General features: G+C 34.7%; 1 protein-coding gene across 18 annotated transcripts in view; it reads left to right on the top strand.

Moving 5' to 3' along the window:
- Positions 1-16,628, top strand: part of LOC123536165 (MAP kinase-activating death domain protein-like) — a 115,623-nt gene that overhangs the window by 75,345 nt on the left and 23,650 nt on the right. For 15 of the 18 annotated variants that reach the window (XM_053527613.1, XM_053527611.1, XM_053527604.1 and 12 more), the window contains 6 exons: positions 492-690; positions 3,442-3,628; positions 4,375-4,569; positions 5,744-5,852; positions 7,934-8,032; positions 10,974-11,416. In XM_053527613.1, the coding sequence (XP_053383588.1) occupies positions 492-690; positions 3,442-3,628; positions 4,375-4,569; positions 5,744-5,852; positions 7,934-8,032; positions 10,974-11,416 (1,232 nt within the window). The remainder of the gene's footprint in view (positions 1-491; positions 691-3,441; positions 3,629-4,374; positions 4,570-5,743; positions 5,853-7,933; positions 8,033-10,973; positions 11,417-16,628) is intronic. The other 3 variants (XM_053527609.1, XM_045319084.2, XM_053527608.1) reach the window with 3 other exon arrangements.

Below are 16,628 nucleotides of genomic sequence, written 5' to 3'. Positions count from 1 at the left end.
CAGATCGATACTTTAATTATGATATTGTAGATTTGTTGTAGTAAGATTTTATCAGTTATGAAAATACAAGAAATCAGGTATCTTATGGTAGACAAAGAAGTATAATTATGCTATGTTAGATATGTTTCCATTACTTGCCGATATCACAAGGGCATCATTGTATACATATATTTCTTTATAATACTGGTAGTCTCATCTGTGTACATTCATTAAATTCATATAATTATGTACATTTTACATTTAAACCTAGATACAACAGTACACAGTCATTCTACACAGTTAATAAAAATTGTAAATTCTTAAATCGTATCATTTCACATAAATACTTTTAAAGTAGCTACAAGTTTTATTTACATGAAGTTATATCTAAGAGTTGTATTTAATTCAGACTTGTGTGGAAATGTAACCAAAAATGTGTTGCAAGCAATTAAAAAATGTTTTTTAAAGTCCTATATGTATATTTGGAGTAAAACAATGGGTTAATTTTCCAGGTTCAAAAGCAGGTCCAACCCCTCCTATTCCAATAACTGCTGGCCCCCAGCATCAGAAGCCAGCCCCCAAACCATTCGCTCCCCTCGGCAACAGGAAGGCTTTGGTAGAGAAGTCGGGTCTAGTGAAGCACGCAACCAACAGGAAACCAACAAGTAAAGAGAAACAGAAAGCAAATGAAACCAAAGGCACTTCCAACAGGTATACTTACTATATTTATTCTGTCTAAATTTCATTGATACATTTTTGGGCCCTCTTTGGCTGAGTGGTTTAGTTCACTTACTTCATTTCCCTTGCCCCTGACTGTTTTGGTTTTGAAGCCCTGCCAGCGATGTAGAGATTTCCCATGTTAGGAAGCCTAGGTACACATTGTGCATGAAGCAGGAATGTGGCCATTTGGTCTAAATTTTGTCATTTTGACTTATCTCTTACCCTGCTAAATTTCTATAAGGAGCTTGTCCATCTTTCTATTTGGACAGTACCATTGACTTTTAAAAGAGGTGCTTACCAAATGATACTGACTGAATGGCAAACAGTGCAGATTTTGATCAGACTGCATGGATGTACAGGCTGATCATGATCTTACAGAATCAATCGTGGCCAGCACGATAAGGGTTAAAACCAAACAAAAGCATTGGTGTGCTTCTTTTCATCTGACTTAGGATTGACAGTTTTATCCCTAAATGAATTGTGATATTTATTGAAAAAGAAGGTATTCTTTTAGAATGAAATGAGACCTCCAAGTCCAAGCTATGCATTTAAAAAACAACCCCAAAGTGTATGATGGTGTTTGATGTTGGTGTCTATCAACAGCAAAACTTTAGCCTAACAATGTTGGAAGTACATTCATGCCATTCTGTTTAGTAGTTCTGTTAAAATGAGCTGTGCAGATTATAATGCTAATGCTGATTTCCTTTTTGAAAAGAATATTTGTGCTACGAAGTATGTATGGTCCTTAAATGCAATCAGTGTGTATGTACATTGTTTATTCAGGTGCAAGTTGGTACAAAAAATCATATCTTAACCCTTGCCCTGCTAAATTTCCATAATGAACTTGTCCATCTTTCAATTTGGACAGTACTATAAACTGTTAAAAGGGGTGCTTACCAAAAAGATACTAACTGAATGGCAAACATGATCTATACTGGTTGCAAAGACAGAATCAGTCATGTCCAGCATGATAAGGGTTAAAACCATGAAAAATTGGTAGATTAAGTGTCCATTTGCAATTCAAATTTTCAAGATGGAATTGTAGATGCTGATTGAGAGGAAATGCATTAAATGTTTCTCCAAATTAGAGAAACTGATTCCAACTGATTTTATGATTTTCTAAATAATCTCTGCAAATTATTGAAATGGTATTCTAGTCTAGACCTCGGTATTAATGAGGATTCTTTAATAGGTTGAAACATGTATCATCAAGATAATTATCTGCTTAAATTTTTTGGGGGAGTTTTTTCCGAGTTTGGCATTTCTAAGGACTTCGGCGTCATGAAAATAATGAAGAAATGTTAGAACTTGGATCAGTTACTGTAATGGAATATGATCATAAAACCTTTCTCATAAATTTCGCTTCGTCGGCAGAGAATATTGATTTACTCAGTGACAGTAGACTAAAATCTCCTTCAAACATTTGGGTTTTTTTTTAATGAAAAGCAAATAGTTGTAGATCAGATTACTTTAACCTTTAGCCTGCTGTCGGCAAGTGATTCTGCCTTTGCGACCAGTGCAGACTGATCATGGTCTGCACTGTTCGCTATTCAGTCTGTAAATTGTCAGTGAACACCCCTTCAAATAATAGATGGTATTGCCCAAATTGAATGATGGACAAGTCCATTTTAGAAACTAAGCAGGCTAAAGGTCAATAAGGATTCCAATGGAACTTCATACACATGATCCCTGTGAAGTGAAGATATGAATGCTTTCTCTTTCAGGGTTGATCCAAGGATTGCAGAGTTAAGTGTCCCTGGACTGACTGCTCTTATTTTCTCAGACTGAGCTTTATTTTAGGGGTATTAATCAGTTTCAGTGATAGCTCATGTATTTTCGTGTTCCTGAGGGGGTTTCAGAGGCTTAGTGGTAATAGTTTTTGACTTTGAACCACCAGTCAATAACGTTTGTGAGTTTAGGCTCTACTTGAGTATTTTGTGTGAGGAAGCCATCCAGCTGACTTGTTTAAGGTAGTTCTGCATGTTTGGATCAAAATTCTTTCTACAATGTAGAATTTGATTAAACCCTGATTTTTCAAAACTTCCGAATATACCTAGAAAATTCAGCAAATACAAAGATACGGTCGTGTGCTTGATTATTTGCTAGACTGATTTGAAAAATTAAGACATCACGCCAGTTTTCATAATGGAAGTCTAAGGGAAAATCACAATTTTCATTACATTTTCGCGAATAGAATTTTTTCTACAATGTAGATTTTAATGAAACTTCTCACAGTCCTAAATAAACATATGACCTATGATATGGTGAAATAAAATGTGTAGGTCCATATGCTTGCTTTTGAGATATTTGCCAATAATTAAAGTGACCCACACATTTCAAGCTGGTTTTAAGTCATTATTTTTGAATTATTTAATGTGTCAGATGTTTAAATATCATATTTTAACTTTAGAAAGATAGTTACGCTGCCATTGTAATACATTTACTCACAAGTAGTCATTAATTCATAAAATGATTTTCATTTTCGTACGCTGACTCCAGTCATTATTCTACATTTTCCAGATAAATGACGTTACACCATCACTCCGGTTTATCAAACTTGCAGAACTACCTTAAGGTCAGAGGTTTCTGAAATACTTCCAGAAGGATCACTTACAGTCCCTCCACCATAAAAAGCTGCAAAGTTGCCATAGTACCTTGAATATTGTCGGTGCAACTTAAAATTCAGCAGATGAAAATAATTTACTATATAATTTTAACATTTTGTGTGATTTTAAATTTCAGTGAGAATCAGCAGTTCCTGAAGGAAGTAGTCAGTAGTGTACTGGAAGGTCAAGGTATCAGCTGGTTAAAGATGGGAAGGGTGAAGAAACTGCTTGAAGATGAGAATTACCGTAACTTTATGATCAGTAGACTCAACAAGAACCTTGATAAGAAACTCACCGATGATGATATACATATAGAAGATGTGGTATGTTAGCTATATATGATATTTGAAGACATTTTGAAGGCTGAGTGGGGAAACTGTTGTAACTGTGTATAAAGAACAAGATGCAATAGTTTTGCACTCACTCTTTGGTTAAATTTTGTATTTTTATATGGACTACATGAGGAATTTCCAGTTACTTGTGATATTTTTTATTGTATAAACAACACTGGTGCAATAATATAAAGTATAACCCTTTCTGTGAGGTTGCATGTACGATCTGAGGTCATTCACAAGAACATAAACATTCAACATAAAAACTCTTTCTGATGGTGAAAATCAAGACTGTATCAACATAACTTTCAGATTTTATTTATTTGATTCAAATTAATGATATTTTTTATTAAAATTTGGATTTGCATTTGTATCCGAAGGAGAATTTTAATTTATTGTAGGTGTGTCTTTTTGGCTATTCTGTTGATAGTCTAATATTCACTATGATTTTATGATACTTTTGGAGGGGAACCTCCTATTTTTAGATGTTAACAAAACAGAATGGAATGTAATGTAAATATAGGAAATGGAAATGAATGTTTTTCGGAGTTCATGCAAAATAAAAGATTATAGAATACGAAAAAGCAAATTAACTATGAATCACAAGTGCAGTTCATGAATATTTGAATTATATTGTGTAATTCAATTTGCTTGAACTCTGAAAAAAAATCTTAAATGGAAAGAAGATGTTAATAATTTATTTTGTTTCTCATCTGTCTATTTACATTCTATTTTAGGCTATATCGAAGGCTGTGTACAAAGGTATGCTGTCGTTACTGAAGGCATTTGTACATGGTCTAGAGACAACATTCCAGAACTATGGTATAGGCGGTATGGCGAGCGCTTTCATGGTGCTTGAGATTGCCCACACCCACCACTGGGCGCGGGAACATACGGGCAGTAACAAAAGTGATACCTCACTCACACCAGAGGTAAGATAAGCAAGACGAGAGTTTCCTCTTAAAAGTAAGATAAAGTGTGTTGCACATTGAATAAGTGAGTCAATGTCTGACATTGACCTAATGTATTTACAAGAATCTGCAAAATGTTGACGATTTTGAAGTATTATTTTATTATCTCTGTTCATGTCTCAGAATTCAGCAGTGGCTTTAACAAGCCTTTTAAACTGACCCGGACTTGAGAAATTCCACACGCAGGGTGAATTTATAAAGCACTGTTAGTATCCCTTATTGGATAGATTTTGAAGTAATTAAACAACCCGTCATATTGAAGGTTCGTTTTATAGACGGGTAAAAATGGTAAGTTGCTCACAACCTGTTAACAGTAATATTGACTCACAAAAAAGCTTGATTTTTGCTGAAGATATTATTGACCAGAATGTTACGAAATGCATAGAATAGAATGTCATAGGGTTGATTTTCATTTTACTAACACTCACAAATTGTGTGTGGAATTTTTTTGGCATTTTGCGGATTCAGGTTATGCTGGAAGTTTATGAAGGAAGTTGGGTTGTAAAGTGTTCTCTTTATGTTTTAAAATGTCTCACTACGTGTGAAACAACCAGATTTCATTTTACATTAGATTAAAATGTTAAAATATCATGTAATTTTGTACATACAAGTCAGCAGAGCACATTAAGGTCATCTTTCATCATTTTTAGTATTTTTACATTATTTTGATTTTAAAGTGTTAAGAACATTTTGTTGCCCGTTTTGTAACTGTAAAATTTTATAGTAATATGTTTTAAGTAGTTTCAGAATGAAAAACCCAAAGTTCACTTTTCAATTTTTTTACACAGTCTCGTAATACAGTGAAACTCTAGCAGTAATGGCTCAATCACAAGGGCTGACTGAAATAATTCATGCAGTCTTCGGCTATATTTTTTGTGTTCCCTATATTTGGATTGCTCAGAACCATGAATAACTCATGTAATTTGCTTATCACCGCCCTGCTTCGACAGCAGTATTTTACTTGTATTATAATATATTAATGTATATTCTTATATATCTTTTTTTTTTTTTTAAGAAACGTAATGTAACTTGAACACTTTACATTATTTGGTTTATCGCAGTTTTTGTTTTGGAGCATACTAACAGATGATTGCATTTTGTGCATGTGTATGAGATATCTACTAACCATTTGTAGCTGAATTCTCCTTACGGAAGTCAAGAGAGCCTGTCCATCAAGGGAGATGTGTCGCCGAGAAATCCCGATTCCCAGAGTTTGAACGAAGAATCCATGGTTGCTGCCCTTGGTATGCTCATCATTCCATAAGTGACCTCACAATTTTTTTATATCTTTCAAAGGAGACAATTTATTGAAAATCATGATACATGAAATCATTAAAAGGCAGTTTTGGAATATATTTTTGCTTTCAAATGCTTTTGTCATACATTTAACATAATCATTCAGGTTATTGTAGATTGGGAAATTTTTGCATACTAGGCTTTATGTTAGCAACCAACATTTGTGGTGTTAAGAATTTGTGAAAGTTGAGGTTAATATTTTCAAATATTTTTAATTCATGAGTAGAGTTATTCATTAATATCAACAAAAATTAAACTGGCACTAGTACTACCGAATCTGCAGTGACATTTTTCTGTCATTTGTGTAAAATATACGTTAAAATTTACTTTTCTGTAAAAAACGTGCTTTAAAATTGCCGTTTTGTCTCAAAAATGTCTGGGCATTTTACTGATTTCATGGTCTCTCTTTTTATAGAGTTTTTAAGCATGCAGCCTTTTTTTTTATATTTTTCCATTGAGCTGCGCCATGAGAAAACCAACATAGTGCATTTGTGAACAGTATGGATCCAGACCAGCCTGCTCATCCATGCAGTCTGGTCAGAATCCATGCTGTTCGCTAAATGTTTCTCTAATTGCAATAGGCTTTGAAAGCGCAGGCTAGTCTGGATCCATGCTGGCTGCAAACGCACTATATTGGTTTTCTCATGGCGCAGCTCATTTTATATGTTGGACAGGGGCTCAGTAATTAGTCAAGAAAATCTAAAACTACTAAGATGTGTGTTTAACTTTTTGTGTCAGTTTTGTCAAAAATTAGTGGTATATTCTAACACTAGCTTGCTTGTAAAACCTATTTTATTGCTTTGTCAGAAAGATACGTGATCATTTTATGTGCTAGGATTTCTTAAGTCATGTAAGGAACTAAAAGAAGTTTCAAAATTGGTTTCAAAATGTAAAAGTTACGAACATTTTTAATATTTGATCAAAATGGCAGCCATTTTGTTTCCATGGCAACATTTAACAAAATGGAGGATTTATATAACAGGTGCAAGCATATTTACTAACACAGCTCAGGTAATGGGAAAATGAATATCACACATTAATGCTTATTAGCTAAGTCATCATGTTGAGCGAAAGATTTTTTATGAAAGGCCTGCTGGCGGAAAGTGATGCTCCAATGACTACTGTTGCTCCAATGACTAGCTGATGCATTCCAGTTTCCATGAAATTTTTTTTTTTACCTCAAAGGCAGAGCATTTCAGAAGTCAGAATGCTTGATTGGCTATGATTGTTTAAATATGTCACTTAGTCAACTGAAAAACATGCAATTTACTGGCAGTTGCCGATGGAGTGCGTTGGAGCATTTGCTAATTTAAAAGCCGCCATTGATAACTACATATTTTTTCATTATAGATCTGTTACTTTTACTCTGAGTTTTAAAAAAAAACAAGGAACAAAACTGTACATGAAAGTTACAGATTGAGGTACTGAAATATAAAAGACAGATGACCTTCCCAAATTTTAAACTCTCAAATTTTTTAATTCAGATGGTAATTTTTGGAGTTTCTTATGCAAAAATTTTCAAATGTTATACTAGAAAAATACATGTTTTAACAGGCTGAAGAGTACAGATAGGGTAAAACTAATTTAAATTTCCAGATTGTTCACAAGACCTTTCCTTCTCAATGTAATCGTTTGTCTCTGAATGTAAGAAGCAACCCAGATGTTATATTCTTTCTGGGATGCTTTATTTGCATGAGCAGTTAAAAAAGAAAAGTTTGCATTTTGCAAGTAAAATCATTATGTATTCTTGGCATCTAGTTTAAAAAATGACTTAAGATTTGTAAGTGAAATAGATTTTCACTCTGTTATGCAAAACGGTACTTATTGCTTAACTAACTTCTTGCATAATATGCAAAATCAATAGCTGTTGCTTAATTAACTTCTTGCATAGTGTGCAAAAAATGTGGCTTGAGAGAGTGTCTTATTTAACATGCTGAGTATATAAATCTGCCTTTTAGATGCTTTTTTCCTGTTTTTCCTTGTACTATTAATCATATAATATTTTGATGTGTCCATCCCCTTCCCACAGGGCAACACCAGAGGCCGTCCCCTCTTTCTTCCCTACCTTATGGCAGCTGGAACCCTGAGCACCCGCAAGGACACCTGCACAGACACAACAGCTCCCCAGGTAATGCAAGGAGGGATTCAAACTAGCAACCACTATTGCAAGGTGTCTTAACCCTTTTTAAGGGTAAAATTGTCTGTTGAGACAAAAGCTATTTAGATAGAAAAAAAATCCTGTTAAAAAGAATATTTTGTGATTATAACTCAATCGACATGTAATAATTATTATATTAACATCTGTAATGGTTATTTTGTAACAGTAACCCAGTGTTTGTATATTATAACATTATAGCCCAGTATTTGTATAACACTAGTTTTGAAATACGTACAAACCTGCCTTTGTGGCCACCTGTATAAAGCAGTCACTTGCATTAAGCACCCAGTCAGCTAATTTCCTTAACTGACATTTTGTTCTAATTTCAACTTGTCATAAGCAGCCACCTGCCTTAAACAGACCGATTGTGTTGCTCCCTTGGCTGACTGCTTAATACAGGATTGACTGCATCTATAAAAAGATTAGGTGTAATCGTCCAATAGAGTTATCTGGTTATTTATAGATTTAGTGACAATGAGTTATTTATAGAACTAGTGACTGTGCTAACATATTTCAAGAATGGCTATTTATTAAAAAGTAAGTTTCAGTAATTCAGTGATGATTTTATGTTTAATTCTCGAAGTCCAGCTGTGTGACAGTGATTTATTCCAGATGTGTTCTTGTGATACAGTATCTCTATTATTCCACTTAAAAGCTAGTTATTACATCTGGAATAGTTTTACAATGTCTGTGGGTGTGTTTTATGGCCTAGCTTTAAAAAGTAAAAAAGTAAGGATTGTTTATCATTATTTTGAATTAATTCTAGAGAATGTTTTTGAAGACCACTGTATGGGTCATTGCATAAAAACACAAAAATGGCTGCTTTTATCTTGTCAAGACTTGTAAAAATATATTAGCTAATTAAACATTCTTTGAGACTACAGTGCTCTCAGTTTCACATTTTCAAAGCTATCAAATGGACAGGAAAAAGAACCATTATGCTTTATATTTCTAAGTGCAAAAACAATGAATAGAAAATAACATTTGAGATGAAAGCTACTTTGTTATTCAATACAGTTAGCAAGGAACTAATTATAGGATGTTACAGAGATAATATTTCTTTTAATATCTTTATAATAATAATTATTATATAAAAGTTATGATCAATGTTTGATTTTCACCATCTCATCTGTTATTCTTTAATTCAGAAATGAATAAAACATTTAAAAATGAAAACATGTTTGTTGGATCAAGTACATCAGCTTATGAGAACATAATGAGGGCACATATTGAGACTACCGGTATGCAATGTGAGGCCATAATGATTGTTCACAATTCAAGTACATAATATTAGGGTACATTATGAGAGCAAATAATGCAACTACATATTAACTGGAATACATAATGAGAGATTGTAATGAGAGTACATAATGAGAGAATGTAATGAGAGTACATAATGAGAGATTGTAATGAGAGTACATAATGAGAGAGTGTAATGAGAGAATGTAATGAGAGAGTGTAATGAGAGAATGTAATGGGAGATTGTAATGAGAGTACATAATGAGAGAATGTAATGGGAGATTGTAATGAGAGTACATAATGAGAGAATGTAATGGGAGATTGTAATGATAGTACATAATGAGAGAATGTAATGAGAGTACATAATGAGAGTAAACAATGGAAATACATAATAAGAGTACATAATGAGAAAATGTCGTAAGTATACATAATGAAAGCGTGTATTGACAGTACATAATTTGAGTACATAATAAAGATATGTAGTGAGAGTATATGATAAGAGCATGTAAATGGGAGTATAAAATGAAATTACATGAAAGTACATATTATAGGAGTCAATAATTGGAGTATATGCCTTGGTAAAAGTACTTAATGAAATATAAAACTTTCTGTAAAAGATGCATATGTTTATACATTTTGTTTGATGTTGAAAGAGGAAAATTAGGTTTCAGATTTGGCTTGTATTACTAACATTTTCCTTCCCTTGTACTGTGTCTTTCCCTTTCATCTCCCCTTATAGTGTTTCCATGAGATTTTCTGTTTGCTTTCATTATACCTTCTTTATATTATCTTTTCTGTGACTATATTCTATGCCATCTGATAGTGTATAAGATCTTTGTTTGAGGAAATATTAATGAAAACTTATGTAGATATATAAAACTAAAACTTGATTTAGAAAAAGAAATTTGAAACTAAATGTTGATCATTCCCCCATAAATATTTCTGTACATTTTATTCTTGAAATTGCAATGGTTTGGTCAAGAAGCTTTAATTTTTTTGTTTAATGTGTGGAATAACTTCAAACAAAACATGAAAGAAAATATAACATAATTTAACAGATTTTATATGTGTATTCTTCCATTTAGGTGTATTAAACATAAACAGGACATGCATTTTCTTATTAAGGTGCTGAGGATACCCTCTTGCTTGTCAAGGACATTACTTTTGCCGATAGTTTTCTTTTTAGGCATATAAGTATCAGTTCGAAACCTCACTTGGGAGGTAGAATTCTTCGTATTTATTCATATGAGGAAGGCATCCAGCTGGCTTATGGAAGGCCGGTGGTTCTACCATGGTGCCCAACCGTGATGAAATAATGCCCAGAGGGGCACCTGGGGTCTTCCTGCACCATCAAAAGCTGGAAATACCACCATATGAACTAAATTTTGTCAATGCGACTCTAAACCCATCAATAAAAGTCAAAATACATGTGGTCTATAATGAATTTTCTATATGAGCTTATATTTTGAATAAATATATACCTTGCAATCAGGCTTTTAACAACATGAGGTTCTAAATGCTTAAATGCTTTTTTCTTGCTTGGTTGTATTCTGTGCTTCCAAAGTCACTTTTCTTATAGATTTGAATAAAGGACTTAAAATGTAAGTTGTTCTTTCTGCGTCTTTCTTCTAATCAAAATGAGGAAATCATTTCCTTTTAACTGTTATTACAGGATCTCCGGTGATTGTGAATGGAGATGAGTTTGAGAACATTGAGATGGTACACAACAATATGTCGGAAGATCACCCGTACAAATTGTCTGGCCAACATGGGCCTGATATGAACAGAAATATTACCAACACAAACCAGAAATGTGACATTATTATCACTGGATCGACGGATGATCGTCATCGGAATATCCATCAGCATTCTTTGTCGTCGCCATCTTCAGACAGGGACGTAATGTTAGAAATGGTAAAAAACAAAGGACTTATCAAAACTGCAAAAATAGATCAAAGAGTGAGCAGTATAGACTCAGACATGTCGGAGGCAAGTACCCTGGTTAGTGTTGCTTCTGATAAGACCGGACTGGATGATAAGGGTAGGCGGCGCTCCAGGATTAACCACCACTCTATACGAGGTTTCGTCTCGGACTCCGAAACCGAGACAACAGGGGTCTGTGTTTCATTAAATCAGTGATCATTATTTGCATGCTTTTTGGTGGGGATTCATTTTTTTTAGTGCATTGGCTATCCCAGCATTGTAAGCAGGTTTTAATATAGTAGTGGTGAAATGTCAAGGGTCCTGTTCTGTTCTGTTGTTTATGTTTTATCATGGCATGGGTTTATTCTTAGTACTGTTTAAACTGTTGATACAGGAACAGAGTTACATTTATATGTTGTTATGCATGACTTTCCTTCACATCATGATGGTTTGGTATTATAGATATCTCTTATATGACTGAATTTTTGCAAGACCAGGTTTTAAAGTTAAATAACCAAGTTTGGAGACCAGTCTTGCAATTTAGTTTTGTCACTGGTGAGATTTGACGGTGAGTTCAAAATTAACCAATCAAAAGCTAGAGTTTTGAGACTGTTTTTCATACTTCGGTTTTATGACCTTTGAAGCAAGCATGAAAGTAGCTCGAGGTTCATAAAGGAGAGCACATCACTATCAGTCTGGAGGTTGAAAGTTCTTTTTATCAAGCATGGCAAATGTTGTTTGTCAAAATATCATATTTCTAAACCCCATATCTTTGAGTCCTTGCCCTCCTTATCTGATGTTAATAGCTGTCTGTCCCTTGCAAAGAACCAGTTGCATTCAAATCCTGTTGAGTGCTGTCACTTGAACTAGTGATTTCAATCCCACAATGCCTCACTAAGGTTGATTACTATTCAAAAAGTAAGGAAGAAGTTGAGTTAACTATCTCTTCGCTTGTTTAACCTTTAGCCTGCTGGCGGCAAGTCATTCTACCTTTGCAATCAGTACAGACCAAGATCGCCCGCCCGCTTAGCTCAGTAGGGAGAGCACAGATCTACGGATCACGGGGTCGCGAGTTCGAGCCCTTGGCGAGGCGTATGTTCTCTGTCCTGATTTGATACAGGACATTGTGTCTGAAATCATTCGTTCCTCACATCTGAGTCATGTGGGGAAGTTGGCAGTTTCTTGCGGAGAACAAGTTTATACTTGTACAGAATCCAGGAGCACTGGTTAGGTTAACTGCCCGCCGTTACATAACTGAAATACTGTTGAAAAACGGTGATAAACCCAAAAAACAAAAACAAACAGACCAAGATCAGCCTGCACATCTTCTTGGTCTGCACTATTCTCTATTCAGTCAGTAAATTTTCAGTGAACACCCCTTTAGATAATAAATGGTACTGCCCAAATGAAAACAATGTTAAACTAGTCCATTTCAGAAATATAGCAGGGTAAAGGTACAAAAGATACCAGAGAGTACTGGTATAGAATCCAGGAGTTCCATTTTGATATTTGGCCTTCATTTATGGATGAAATACTGTGCCTCCGTGGTCGAGTAGTTAAGGTCGCAGACTTCAAATTACTTGCCCCTCATCGATGTGGGTTCAAGCCTCACTCGGGCGTTGAATTCTCTATGTGAGAAAGCCATCCAGCTGGCTTACGGAAGGTCGGTGGTTCTATCCAGGTGCCCGCTCGTGACGAAACAATGCACGGAGGAGCACCTGGGGTTTTCCTCGACCTCAAAGCTGGAAAGTCACTATATGACCTATAATTGTCGGTGGGACATTAAACCTCAAAAAAAAAGAAAAAAAGAAAGAAAAAAAAGAAAACTGCATACAAAAAACAAAAGCAGAACTATAGATGGAGAAAATCATTGGAGGTTAATTTATTATGTTGAATGCATTTAATGGTATTTTATCAGTGATAGATGCTAAAGTTCTATTATATTGTGGGCCAGAAATCTGGTGCTTCAATCTGTGAAATAAGCATTACCTATATATTCCATATTTTTAGCTCACCTGAGCCAAAGGCTCATGGTGAGCTTTTGTGACCGCTCATTGTCATTGTCCGTCATGTGTCGTGCAGCGTCTGTCCGTCAACATTTTCTAAAAAAATCTTCTTGAAAACCACTTGGCAAAATTACACCAAACTTTACAGGAATGATCCTCAAAATTGTTCAAAGAATTGAATTCCATGCAGAACTCGCCAAAGGAAAATCTTTAAAAATCTTCTTGTCCAAAACCACAGTTCATAGGGCTTTTATATTTGGTGTGTACCATCATCTAGTGGTCCTCTACCAAGATTGTTCAAATTATCTCCCTATGGTCAAATATGGCCCCGCCCTGGGGGTGGGGGGGGGTCACATAATTTACATAGACTTATATAGGGAAAACTTTGAAAATCTTCTTGTCCAGAACGACAGGTCCTAGGGCTTTGATGATGTAAATGAGATGTGAAACCAAAATTTGTAGTCCTGTTTGGCGCCATATAACCTATACTGTGTTTGTGCGCCATAAAACCCAAATAAATAAAATAAATAAATAGGGCTTTGATATTTGGTGTGTAGCATCATCTAGTGGTCCTCTACCAAGATTGTTCAAATTATCCCCTAAGGTCAAATATGGCCCTACCCTTCGGGTCACGTGGTTTACATAGACTTATATAGGGAAAAACTTTGAAAATCTTCTTGTCAAAAACCACAGGGACTAGGGCTTTGATATTTGGTATGTGATGTCATCTAGTGGTCCTCTACCAAGATTGTTCAAATTATGCCCCTGGGGTGAAAAGAGGCCCTGCCTCGGGGGTCCCAAGTTTTACATAGACTTGTAAAGGAAAAAAACTTTAAAAATCTTCATCTTAAACCACAAGACATAGGCCTTTGATATTTGGTATGTAGCATTGCCTGGTGGTCCTCAACCAAGATTGTTCGAATTATTACCCTGGGATAAAAAGAAGCCCCACCGCGGGCGTCCAATTTTACATAGACTTACATGTATATAGGAAAAAAAGTTTTAAAATCTTCTTATCTAAAACCACAAGACCTAGGCCTTTGATATTTGGTGTGTAGCATTGCCTTATTGTCCTCTACCAAGATTGTTCAATTATTACCCTGGAGTGAAAAGTGGCCCCACCTCGGGGGTCCCAAGTTTTACATAAGACTTATATAGGATTTTTTTTTAAATCTTCTTGTCTGAAAGATCAAGGCCTAGGTCTTTGAAACTTAGTATGTAGCATTACCTAGTGGTTCTGTAACAAGAATGTTCAAATTATGCACCTGGGGTCAAAAGAGGCCCTGCCCCGGGGTCACTTGTTATATGAGTTATATAGGAAAAAATACTTTAAAGATTTTCTGATCATATTTCCTAGACTGTTTTATTATAATATCTTGATGACCCCAAGTAATTAGGGGTCACTTGACTTTGACCTTGACCTACTGACCTGCTTTTTTGTATTTTAAGATACAGAGTTGAAATTTGGATGACAAATACAGTTTTGCACACCGATCTTAAAACTGACTTTCAGTGACCATGAATGCGACCTACTGACCTACTTTCTTAATATTTTAGCATCAGTTTGACAATTGAAACATGTAGCTCATATTACTCAGGTGAGCGATGCATGGTCATCATGACCCTCTTGTTGACATTTTGTTGCATTTAATGGAGCTTACTGTGTCATTTGTACAAAATAGTTCCATTGTCTTACTGTCTGCCGGCTTAGCTCAGTAGGAAGAACACAGATCACAGGAATGTGAGTTCGGTCCCTAGGCAAGGTGTATGTTCTCTGTGACTATTTGATAAAAGAAATTGTGTCTGAAATCATTTGACATCCACCTCAATTTCGTGTGGGGAAGTTGCCAGTTACTTGCGGAGAACAGGTTTGTACTGGCACAGGATGCAGGAATACTGGTTACCGTTTTGTAACTGAAAAATTGTTAAAAAATGGCAAAAAAACCAACACAAACAAAATCCTTTATCTTTCTAGATAGATAGATTGTGTTTTCTTTTGTATTTTAATTTCACTATATTTACATTTTTTGATTTGCTTTTAAAGAGCATAAGAAGTTTTTGATTTAGTAAATATTTTGATTGTAAATGCATGAATTATGAAGGGTTACTGTTTGCATCTATTGTTGCTGATGATGTATAAACAGTTGGTGGTGGTTAAATCCCATGTGAAGCCTGCCTTAATATTATCCATACAATATTGTACAGTTCAAATCTTCTCAGTTTACAAGTTTTTATTTATTTGCCTCAGATTTTATTTGTTGAATAAGACATATTTAAATGTTTTTTTAAAGCTTTTTCCAAGATTTGACTAGCAGATACTGTTTTGAGTTTACATTTTATAAAAATGTTTCACTTATCAGAAGTTCATGAGATTGAGAATTTTCAGAACTACGGTAGATATCATTTTGTTTGATTTTTTTGCTCTGAGATAAAAGGTTTAATGTGATTTCAAAGAAATTCCTCTTCTTCATAACAAGCATCTTAGTGTGTTTCAGTATAATACATGTAGTTGTTAAAGGAACATGCCTCCAGATCAACATTTAGATTCTAAAACTTCCAAGTGTGTCATTGGCTGAGTGGTTAAGGTCTCTGACTTCGAGGCACTTCCCCCTCACTGCTGTTTGTATGAAACATTGCTTCTGGTGCAGAATTCTTCCATGTGAGGAAACCATCCAGCTGACTTGCAGAATATTGGGAGTTCTACCAACTGTGGGGAATCAAAATAATCTCTAAACCAAAGTTATATCTTGAAGAACATTAATAAATTTCCTATCACGATAAGATATGAAATTTAAACATAGCCTAATATATGACTAATGAAAATTGTTAAATTATTAGTAATACGTAGTTGACAATAATGATAGATATCCTGTACTTGTTTCAGACCAGTTTCCGATAAAAAATGAGGGTTTTCATTATATTTATTTTTAAATACAAATTGTTTACAAAAGTAATCTACAAATCGTTAAACCCTAGTCTTTACTCTTTGCAAGGATGTAAACAATACCGGCCTTATCTGCGCATGCGTCCAAAAACAAGGGGCTCCGAAAGGGCAGTCTAATTAACGTTAATTGGTTTATCTACAGTACCAGTTTCCGATAAATGGTTTTTTAAGCAGCTTTAGAATTGTTTTGACTGAAAATCTTTTATAATTTTGATTTTAAATTATGTAATTAACCTTTACTACTTTTTCCCATAAATCGTACAGGGTGTGGCTATCTTCCATTCCGTTACGTACGGTACCGTACAGCACCTGTACAATCATATTATGCAACACTTCAGACAAGCACCTTTCACATCGTGTATTTGTCTAGCTTTGTAAACAGTAGTTTATTTGATTACTGTATACATTGTACCCCTGGTATATGGGAGTTTTATATTGATTTTAAGTCCTTAAG

Source organism: Mercenaria mercenaria, chromosome 17 (assembly GCF_021730395.1).
Source record: "Mercenaria mercenaria strain notata chromosome 17, MADL_Memer_1, whole genome shotgun sequence".
Classification (NCBI taxonomy): domain Eukaryota; kingdom Metazoa; phylum Mollusca; class Bivalvia; order Venerida; family Veneridae; genus Mercenaria; species Mercenaria mercenaria.
This window is presented reverse-complemented; position numbering and strand designations above follow the sequence as displayed.